Source organism: Strigops habroptila, chromosome 6, assembly GCF_004027225.2.
Source record: "Strigops habroptila isolate Jane chromosome 6, bStrHab1.2.pri, whole genome shotgun sequence".
Taxonomy (NCBI): Eukaryota; Metazoa; Chordata; class Aves; order Psittaciformes; family Psittacidae; genus Strigops; species Strigops habroptila.
The window spans coordinates 75,220,492-75,231,220 of record NC_044282.2 but is presented as its reverse complement, the minus strand read 5'-3'; the positions used below and the strand labels follow the sequence as shown (position 1 = coordinate 75,231,220).

Sequence of the window (10,729 nt, the reverse complement as noted above, 5' to 3'; positions counted from 1 at the left end):
ACGTGACACCAAGGTCCCACCTCAGTGGGTGCCTCTCTGCAGGCCTGTGCTGGAGAATGGTGGGAGAGCTCACCCCAGCCAGACCTTCCCTTGGGAGTCAGGATGGGATTCCTGGAGCTCAGCTTTGCCGTTAGGAAACACGCCTGGAAAATAGGAAGTGGGACACTTTGGGATGTTCCAGCTTCCCACAGCAGGCAGGTCAGTGGCGTGACAGCCACTGTGCAGGGATCTGAAGGGAAGCACCACATGGACCAGCTCTTACCTGATGTTTTACATCAGGCTCCAGCTTTGGATTATCCAGGAAAGAGCATTCATCACCTCTTACATCCATGGTTTTCACTTTATTCATGTACAGATTCACACAGAACATTATATTCCTGCTAAGGCCATCTCAGTCATACATTGTCATGGTACAGAGGGGATACAGCGGTGGCAGATTGTCATTTACAGTGTCACAATTCACCACGGGTACACCGGAGGACAGACATGCTGTAGCCTACTCACACAGAACTAATGGTTGTAGTTTAATGCTGTTACTCGTAACGGACCACACAACCCCGTGGGTCTGGGTGCTGGTCCAGACACAGCTCATCCCAACTGTGCAGAATACTGACAATGGGAGAAGTGAACAAAAAAGGGTGGAAAAGCCTCAGAGCTGTGAGACACGGGGAATGTAGCAACAGAAATAACCCTCCTGCCTGCGCTTCCCCTCACTGAGGTTCAGTCAGGACAAAGCCATCACCACGTGCCTGATGATAGCAACAACTGGAAAAGTGACCCAAAAAGGCAGTAAAAGCAAGGAAATGAGACAATGGTTCCAACCCATCCTTCTACCCCAGGAAAGTAAGTGCAGCAGCTTTGGGTTTGCCTTTACTTAAGCCCATGGTAGAGATAAAGAACAGCTTGAACAGGACTAAACCCTTCAGCCCAATACACCAAACTGTGTCTACTCATAACCACCCAGGTTAAAATGAGCCGAAGAGAAGCACAAAAGCTGGTGCTCTGGTGCCAGAGCCCATGCTGGGCAGCAGCACTGGGGCTACAGCAACAGCCACGCAGAAGGACCCGCTTCAGTTGTGCCAAATAAAGCAGTTAGTTATTAATTACTGTTTCACTCTTTGCACATCAGCGACACAGCTGAAAATCCCTTCATTGCAGAGAAACACAGCGAGATGCCTCCTGCTGACAAACTGCACAAGCTCCTGAGCCACCCTCAATACACAGGCCTGGAATCAGCCTCAGTTACAGACAGTTTCAGTCACACTTCTACAATTCCTCTGGGAATTTCAAACATGGCTACACCTCTTCCCAGCCAGCTGGAGCCACCCATCACCCCAAGAACTCAGCCAAGGTCTCTGGGTACCATCAAACCTCAGTCAGTGCCTTTGCACATGCCAAGAATGAGGCAGCATCACCAACGGTGGAGAGGTTGGAGGCTTCACGTGTCTGTACGACCTGTAGTAGTGACAGCAGGAGGAGTTCATGTAAATTAAATAGACAGATTATTACTCAGGATGGGGTGAGAGGAGGGGCTGTGCACAAAATAAAGTGGAAAAAATAGAGGAAAATCTAGAACCTGAACGTTTTATCTTAGACCCAAAATACAACGTACACTGGGTCTACTCACCAGCTGCCCCGTCCCCCAGCGTGTCCTGCCTCCAGCACACGTGTACCTATGGGCTGGACGCCACACGTGCACATGGTATGGGAGAGCCACGAAGCCTTTCACTATAGCACGGTTATAAAAGCTCATTTAAAAAACACCCCAAGCTCCGAGTGCAGCTCAGGGAAGGTCCCCTGGGAACAGAAACAGCGACACTAGAGCAGAGCAGAAGCGAGGACTTGTACTGAGCTGCACAAGGTATTTACACGCTGGACTCGAGGCCACCGAGCGGGGACGGGACCCCCGAGGAGGGGGCTCAGCCCCAAGCGCTGCCTCCGCCTCGGAGACACGGGCCGGGGCCGCCCGGAGCAGCAGCCCCAGCACTGGGACACGGAGCGGGACACTACGGGACACGCGGGGTGAGACATGGAACGAAGCCAGAGGTGGTGTCACGGGGGCCGTGCTGGGCCGGGGCCACCGCAGCGGCGGGACGGGAACTGCTTCACTTGAGGTCCCCGTCCCCTTCCCCCTGGATGGATTTCTTGATGCGCAGCAGCATGGTCGTGAGCCACTGATCCAGCCGCGATATCGAGTCGAACTCCTTCACCTGTTGGGGGGAAGGATCTGAATTAAAGACACTGGGAAGTGAATGAGGCTGCAGAGGAAGAGGCGTCCTGCAGGGCCTGAAGTGTGTGTGTGGTCTGTGGGAACCCCTGCTGTGCCCAGAGGGACAGGGGGAAGAGAGGAGAAAGAGAAAGGAAGCGGGGAGAGAGGAGGAGAAAGGAGAAGGAGGAGAAGAGGAAAAGGGAAAAAAGGAGAGAGAGAAAGAGAAGAGGAGAAAGAAAGAGAAAAGAGAAGAGAAGAGAAGAGAGAGAAGAGAAGAGAAAAGAGAAGAGAAGAGAAGAGAAGAGAGAGAGAAGAGAAGAGAAGAGAAGAGAAGAGAAGAGAAGAGAAGAGAAGAGAAGAGAGAAGAGAAGAGAAGAGAAGAGAAGAGAAGAGAAGAGAAGAGAAGAGAAGAGAAGAGAAGAGAAGAGAAGAGAAGAGAAGAGAAGAGAAGAGAAAGAAGAGAAGAGAAGAGAAGAGAAAAGAAAAAAGAAAAGAAAAGAAAAGAAAAGAAAAGAGAAAAGAGAAGAGAAGAGAAGAGAAGAGAAGAGAAGAGAAGAGAAGAGAAGAGAAGAGGAGAAGAAAGAAGAGAAAAAGGAGAAGGAAGAGAAAGAAAAAAAGGAAAAGGAAAATTAAAAGAAAGAAAAAGGAAAGAGAACAAGAGAAAGGGAAGAGGGAAGGGAAGGAAAATAATAAAACTAGAATAAAATTCAACAAAGTATTAATACTAGAATAAAATTCAATAATTAAAATACTAACATAGAATCCAATAAATTATAAAAATATTGAAATGTCAAAATGCAACAGAATTAACACATAACTAAATAAAATTAAACTGAAAAAATAACATTTAAAAACTCTACAAAACAAACCAAACCCAACCCAATACAATGAATAAAATAAATACAATCAAATCAGACCCAAAACCCAGACCCAAAACCCGGAGCCACCCGGAGCCCTTCAAGCCGCTGCCTGACCCCAGAAGCAGCCGCAGCTCCCGGGCAGGATTTGTGCCACGCTGGGCTCTGGGACACAGACCAGCAGGTTTGGAGCTGTGCAGGCTGGGGTGGCTCCACCACCAATCCCATGGGATGCTCCATTTACCACTGAAATTCCTGCTGGTTTCCTCATTGGACTCAGCCGCAGCGCTCGGAGCTCAGCAACAACTGCCCCGGCACTGAGCAGCGTGCGCCCCCCAAAAGAAGAGGTTACACAAGACCCCGTGCCCAGCTGAGCGCTCACCGCCTCGGTGTAGGCCTCACAGTTCTGCTCCTCGTGGGCTTCCAGCAGTTTCTAGGGATAAAAGCATGAAAAATGGGAAAATGCTCCATGACCGGGCCCAGCACCGCATCCCAGGAGACCTCTGCACCCACCCGCCCGCAGCGGCACCTCCGTGACCTGCTCAGAGCACGGACACTGCTCTGTGTGTGCCCACCAGCGCACTGAGGGGCTGGGCTGAAGTTTAAGTGAGCTACAAACAATCATCCTGCAGCTGCTTCCACAGCTCTGGAATCATCCCAAGGCCAAGCAAGCCCCGTGTGCTCTAACAGGTTGGAATAACTGAGCATATCCAGGGCGAGGTGAGAAGGCACCAAGCAAAGGGCATCAGCACACACTTACAAGCGGGACTCCCACTTTACGCTTACTTTACTCTCACTTTACTCTCACTTTACAAGCACTGCTCCCACTTTAACCCCGGCTTTACTCACCTTCAAGAGCTTGCACTCCCGGGAGTCCGTGAACGCTGGGAACATCTCTTCATACTTCTCAAGCGCGAGCTGGAAGAGAGCAGCCGACCCTCAACACCTCATATACAACCACTCGCTTTCTGCTGCAGCTTTTGCCTCCCAGCCCTACAACACTCACAATAAACCCAACTCAACACCACGGCACTTGAAGCTTCCACCCGTGCAACAGCCACACAGCCCTGCACGCACAGGGATGCGCCTCCGCCAGCCAAGGCTGCTGGATCGGGATGCAGGAAGGTTGGGATAATGCCTCGAGCCCACTGACCTTCGCGTTGAGCTCGTCCACGATGAAGTGGCACAGGGCAGCTTTGAAGAAATACTCCTTGGCGCTGTACTTGAGCAAAGGGTTGTCCATCGTGTTGGTCCCAACCTGGGCACAGGGAGAGGTGGGAAAGGAAACCAGGTCGTGAAGAACTCGGTTAAGAGCAGGAGGGATGGTTAAAATTACACTGTCTGTGAACACAGATGGGGGGAAGCACCAGTGTCTGTACAGGAGCTGCTGGGAAGCCAGAGAGATTTATAGCTAATCCCAAGTGGAGTCAGAGCCCCTGCTCAGGGTCCCACGCAGGGATCCCAGGATACAGCAACTCCTGGAAGCAAAGGAGCAACCACGTCTTGTGAAGGCATCATGAGCCCTGAAATAAGTGACATCAGGAGCTCCTGGGCCATGGAATATTGTGAGACCAGCACCCTGACCCATTCTGCTCTGCAGTGACAGTTCTCCCCACGGATGCAGCACGTCCTCACCTGCTCATAGATCTCGATGGCCTTCTGGTACTGCTCCAGCTGCGCGGCGTAGGCAGCCACCTTCAGCAGACACTTGTTGGCCGAGCTGCAATCAACAGCCTCAAGTGAGGAACCGTGGCTTGGGGTAAAACCAACCCATACCCCGAGACCCCCAGGCACTGCCTGGAGTAGTTGATGTGTAAAGTGTGACCCAAAAGCTGCACATCAGGGGAGTTTTCTTTGTAACAGCCAAAATGAAAACGGGGATCAAGGCAGGACATGGGCATCCCACCAGCGGGGGGTTTGGAAGTGTGCAGGGAGTGGGACAAACCCCCCTCTCCCAGCCTCCCACTCTGTGAAGGCCACTTGCCTGTTGGATTCCTCTCCTTTGTAGTAGTCAGCAGCCTGCTCGTAGTGTGCAATCGCCTGGGGACAGAAACACCTCAGTGTCACTTCTGAAGCAGGTTTGCCACAATAGATTATATCAGTCAACAGAGCAGGGCTTAAGTGGGCTGCACGTGGAGGGGCATTAACAGAGAGGGGGGATCCAGTGAAGTGGAGCTCAGGAAGAAAACGATTGTCTAGAAAATAGTATCCAGAAACTATGAATTTTTGTTGTGTAATCTTCAAGCAGAAGATGTGCTGCCAGCTGAGAGGCTGCAGGATCCCTGCTCAGGGGCCCTTCTCAGTTATGGGAACCAACAGCAGCTTCCTTGGGGGGCATCAGGAAATAGCTGTGAACCTACAGGAAACCTGGAGAGGGGCTTTGGCCAAGGGCCTGGAGGGACAGGACAAGGGGAATGGTTTTAACCTGCCAGAGGGGAGATTGAGATGAGCTCTGAGGCAGAAGCTCTTCCCTGTGAGGGTGCTGAGGCGCTGGCACAGACTTTTCCCAGAGAAGCTGTGGCTGCCCCATCCCTGGCAGTGTTCAAGGCCAGGTTGGACACATGGGCTTGGAGCACCCTGCTCTAGTGGAAGGTGTCCCTGCCCGTGGCAGGGGTTGGAACTGGATGAGCTTTAAGGTCCCTTCCAACACAAACCAGGCTGGGATCCTATGGAATCTGCCCCCAGCTTTCCCAAAGCACTTCCCAGCCATGATCCACCGCTCCAGGTGAGGTTCCCCCCGTGGTGTTTCCCTCTCACCTTCTCAATATCCACCAGCTCAGCCTCGTAGATCTCAGCGATGGTGATGTGGTGCTTGGCCGCGATGGTGAAGCGCCCCTGGGGAAGCAGAGGGTGCACGTGAGGTGGGGCCCCCACTCCACCGCGCGGCGCTTCCCGACCTGCATCTCCAACCCATCGGAGCTGCCCGCGCAGCTTCTTACCATGTCGGTGTAGATATCAATAGCTGCATTTAAGCAGTTGATGGCCTCTGCAGCATGAGTGGTCAGGAGAAAGAGGAGAGTCAGGCGGCACGTCAGAGCTTCAGCCCTCCCCCCAAAACCTGATCCCGGGACACCAAACCACACACCAGCTCCTCAGACAGGCATCTCCTCGCTTTTATGTGTCTCTGGAAGGACACATTTCAACCCCTAAGACCCGCAGATGTAACATCCCCCCACACTTCTGGATGTGTAGATCTAATCCTGCTTCACCCTGCACAACATCCCATCCATCCCACCGACTGCCTCCTCCTTCACCCTGGCCGAAAGGGAACAGTCAAAAGTGAGGATGAGCAAAACACAAACAGCTTCTGCCCTGGCTCTGTCCAGCTGCACCCTCAAACAGAGCAAAAAGCAAATCTCCATCTCCTAACACGCAGGGGCTGCCATTCCCCTGCCATTCCCAAGGGAATTGGGGTGTTTTACAACTACACACTGGGATTATCAGCCTGGGTGAGCTTCTCCGGCCCCCCGGGACAGGAAGCGTGGGCAATAGGGGAGGTTGGCTGCTCTGTTTGCACACACTCAGCTGGGGAAGGGAATGGGAGGTGCTCCTGGGAACCACAGCCCTGCTCTTCACAACCAGATCCCAACAACCCAGATCCTTCCTCCTCATCCCATCATGACCAGATCCAAAGAATCCAGGTCCTCTACCCTCATCTCCTCCATCCCATCATGACCAGATCCAAAGAATCCAGGTCCTCTACCCTCATCTCCTCCATCCCATCACGACCAGATCCAAAGAATCCAGGTCCTCTACCCTCATCTCCTCCATCCCATCATGACCAGATCCAAAGAATCCAGGTCCTTCCTCCTCATCCCATCAAAGCTTGGCCCATTTTCCTCCCACCTCTCCTCTGCCCCAGGGAAAGCCCCAGGAACAGGGCTGGGGATCCCACTGTGGCCCAGCCCCAAGACCTGCCTGAAGGATTCCTTAAGAAGCCGGGATTTCTCCAAAGTCAAGTTAATCCAGGAAGGAAGGAACCGAGGGGCAGCACTTCACAACCATGTGAAGTGCTTCACAACCAGAGCTCAGCAGAGGCTTTGGCACAGCCAAAGCACCACAGATCACCACGGGGAGGTGACACCCCTACATGAACCAGCCCACCATGATGATGCCCACAAGCTTCCACCACCTGGGACCCTATTCCAGAGAAGACAGGAGGTATTTATGGCTGTTGAGTAGCCCTGAGCAAGGATCTGCAGCCCCGGTGGTGCTGGTGATAACCAAAAGCCCCCACGTGCCACCACTCCTCCATGAGCAGCTTCCCAAGGGAACATCCCGGCTTCCCTCTCCTTACCTTGTGGATCTGCCTTCTTGTAGGCGTTCCCGGCGTCCACGAAGCTGGTGGCCGAGTCGTGCTTGCTCTGCAGCTGCATGTGCAGCTTGGCCGCCTGGCAGAACGCGTTCCCTGCCGCTGGGAGGAGCACACACGGACACATGGACCAGGAGCACGCAGGATCGCCATGGAATGGCCAAGCAGCATCGCTCCCCACCACCCAGAGAGGTGCAGAGATGCAGCAACCCCAAACCGTGTCCAGGCACCACTCGTTGTGCCTGTCCCCAGGGGGCATCCCACACGCTCATCCTTGCAATGAGCATCATCTACTGGATCAGCAAAGAGATCCCTTGGATCTCGAACCCATCAGGCCTGATGTCCCACCCCAAAAAGGTCTTTCCTAGAGGAGCAATCCCAGGGCATCACCTCTTTGGTGGGATCCAGTGCAAGGGGCACTAGATTTCATTCTAAAGCCATAAACATCACCCTGTCTGAACAGGAGGAACAACCAGGTCACCCCCTGCACCCACACTCCCCGCATTAACTCATCGGAGAGCCGGGCACAGCGGAGGAGCCGCGTCCCCATGGAAACGGGCCGGGATGCACAGCTCCACCGCAGTGATTCACAGGAGGATGCTCAGGCGCTGGCGGGTCACCCGGTGCCACCAACCCCCCCATAGCCCCCCCCGAGCCAGGGGCCGCGCTCACCGCTCCAGTTCTTGGCGATCTTGAACATGTTGGCAGCCCTGGTGTACATCTCACAGGCCTCCTCCACCCGCGTGTTGCCTCTGAAAGGCAGCAAAAGGGACCCTGATGTCCTGAGGGAACTGAACACCAGCCCCAGAGCAGGGCTGAGAGCTGAGACAGCTCCAGGAAACCTGGAGAGGGGCTTTGGACAAGGGCCTGTAGGGACAGGCCAAGGGGAATGGCTTTAACCTGCCAGAGGGGAGATTGAGATGAGCTCTGAGGCAGAAGCTCTTCCCTGTGAGGGTGCTGAGGCGCTGGCACAGACTTTTCCCAGAGAAGCTGTGGCTGCCCCATCCCTGGCAGTGTTCAAGGCCAGGTTGGACACAGGGGCTTGGAGCAACCTGCTCTAGTGGAAGGTGTCCCTGCCCGCGGCAGGGGGTTGGAGCTGGATCAGCTTTAAGGTCTCTCCAACCCAAACCAGGCTGGGATTCTATGATTAAAGCTCTTCTCCAACCCAAAGGGTCTGTGGTTCCACGCTGACCCCTGTGAGCCCAGCACTGCAGCACAGCTCACAAGGACCCCGCAGAGGCCACCAGCAGGAGGTGACAACGTTTATCACTGACATCTCCCCCCATCACTCCTGGCACAGCCCTGGCACAGCCCTGGCACAGCACCAGCTTCATTTCCAAGCACAGGCAGGTTCTTGGCCCGCTCCTCGCCCTTGACAGTGCCTTGTGCATGAGGCAGCGCCAGAGGAGGCGGCCTGAGGTGATGCTACACGGCGAGAGGCACCCAGCGCCGGCGGCTGCAGCCCTCCAGACCCAAAGCCAAGCCTTGGTGCAGCGAATGGAGCTCTCCAGGAAATCACCCAGTGCCCATGATCCTGCTGGCCGGCACCCAGGGGCCTGGACACCCCCATTCCCATGGGAAGAGGCCGGGAGCAAAGTCACCCACCACCTTTTCCCACCATTTCAAAGCTCTTTTACCTATTTTTAGCCCAAGAAAATGAGGAATTTGCCTCTCGCAATCTCTTGCCGGCTCACTCCGAGGGGTTTGAGGCAATTTCCCGCCTGGATTATGCCCCGGAGCAGCCTCTGCCCGATTAATCTGCCAGAGGCCAGCAAGGAATTTATTCCTGTAACTTCTGTTTGCCGAGCTGCAGGCACTGGATTTTTCCAGGCTCTTGTTTGGATTCATCACGGCCTCCGGGGGAGCATCGCTCCGGAGATGCTCTTTCCTTAACACCAAAAAAAGCAGGATTGGGGTGGCCAGAACTGCTGGTTTTTCCCAACCCCCTGAGGAACAGCTCCTGCAGCACCAGGAATATCTGCTTTGGAACAGGAAATTCCAGGGAAAACGAAGATTTGATATTTTGGGGGTCTCACACACACACACACACACACACACCCAGCAGCCCCATCCCTGCGGGGGTCTCTGTGTCCCCCACTGTGAGCTCGGTGCTGCTGGAAAACATGGATCCCATGGGCTAGAAATCATCCCTAACCCCCCAAGCCTGGATCAATCCCCGCCTTGGAGCTGCAGAAGGCCTCAAGGAGGATGGGGGGGCTCCGAGCAGCGCCTGGGGGTGCTGCTGCCCGCGGGGACCCCCGGATCAGGGAGGAGAGGCCACCCCATGGCCGGTGCCGCCGCGGCACCGGGAGGATAAAGCCGGGATAAAGCCGGGATGAGCGCAGCCGCCATGGAGCCAGACGCGGGGACACCCCCCCCCACGGCGGGTCCATCACGGGGGGGGGGGGGGGGGGCACACACACAGCCGCACAGCCCAGGCTGCAGAGGCCGGGTGGGCTCATCACACCAGTGTGTCCATGGGGCGCTGCGGGAGGGGCAGCACCAGGGGACACACACACACACGGTGATGGGGGGTTCTGTGTGTCCCCCCCCCCTGCATCCGCACACAGATCCTCCGCCACGCTGGGGGGCGGGCACAGCACCCACATAAGCACCCCGCCTGTGCAAGCCCTCCCTTTGCACACCCTGCACCCCCCATTATGCAACACCCCCCCCCCCCCGTTGCAGCCCCGCCGTCCCCGCTCACCCGAAGAGCCCCCGCAGGAAGGAGTGGGAGCCCTTCACCCGCTTCTCGGCCTCGGCCATGAGCTGCACGGCCTCCCGCTCCTTGCCCGTGCTGTCCATCGCGCCGGGCTCCGGCCTGCGCCTGCCGCCGCCTTCCTCCTCCTCTTCCTCCTCCTCCTCCTCCCTCCGCCGGCGCGGCGCCGCACCGCGGGCGCGGGCACGGGCAGGCGGCGGCGCGCGCGGGGGTGCGGGTGTGTCACGCACGGAGCGGGGAGGGTGCGGGTGGCGCGGCGCACGGCGCACACCGTGCAGTGCCCGGTACACAGTACGATGTGCGTTACGCGCTGCACAACGCGTGACACATGTGCGGGATGCACACTGCACGTTCCGTGTTGCACGTTGCACATTACATGTTGCGTGTTGTGCCACGCGCACTGCACGAGGCACGCTGCAGCACGCATGTTGCACATTGCATGATACATGTGCACGATGCACACTGTGCATTCCATGTTGCACATTACATGACACATGTTGTGCCATGCACACTGCACCATGCATGTTGCACGCTGCATGATACTGCACAATGCATGATGCACATGCACGATGCGCACTGCACGTTGCATGTTGCACACTGCATGGTACACACTGCATGTTGCACAGTACATG

At 55.6% G+C, this 10,729-nt stretch overlaps 1 protein-coding gene across 1 annotated transcript; it reads right to left on the bottom strand.

Annotated features, from left to right (window-relative positions):
• Positions 1–321: 321 nt before the first annotated feature.
• On the bottom strand, positions 322–10,432 carry NAPB (NSF attachment protein beta). Its single transcript, XM_030490517.1, has 11 exons — positions 10,086–10,432; positions 8,051–8,130; positions 7,364–7,480; positions 6,006–6,052; positions 5,824–5,901; positions 5,051–5,106; positions 4,702–4,786; positions 4,220–4,324; positions 3,916–3,984; positions 3,449–3,499; positions 322–2,210 (listed from the first exon to the last, which is right to left on the bottom strand). Exons 1-11 carry the CDS (start codon positions 10,181–10,183, stop codon positions 2,106–2,108), a joined length of 891 nt encoding a protein of 296 aa, XP_030346377.1. The 5' UTR covers positions 10,184–10,432; the 3' UTR covers positions 322–2,105.
• Between the last annotated feature and the right edge of the window lie 297 nt (positions 10,433–10,729).

Excerpts from the sequence above, each read along its gene's own strand:
- NAPB (XM_030490517.1), bottom strand. The coding sequence starts at position 10,183 with ATGGACAGCACGGGCAAGGAGCGGGAGGCCGTGCAGCTCATGGCCGAG. Across the intron at positions 8,131-10,085 it reads TTCCTGCGGGGGCTCTTCGG|AGGCAACACGCGGGTGGAGG; the intron begins GTGAGCGGGGAC and ends GCTGCCTTTCAG. Across the intron at positions 4,325-4,701 it reads CCATCGAGATCTATGAGCAG|GTTGGGACCAACACGATGGA; the intron begins GTGAGGACGTGC and ends CCCTGTGCCCAG.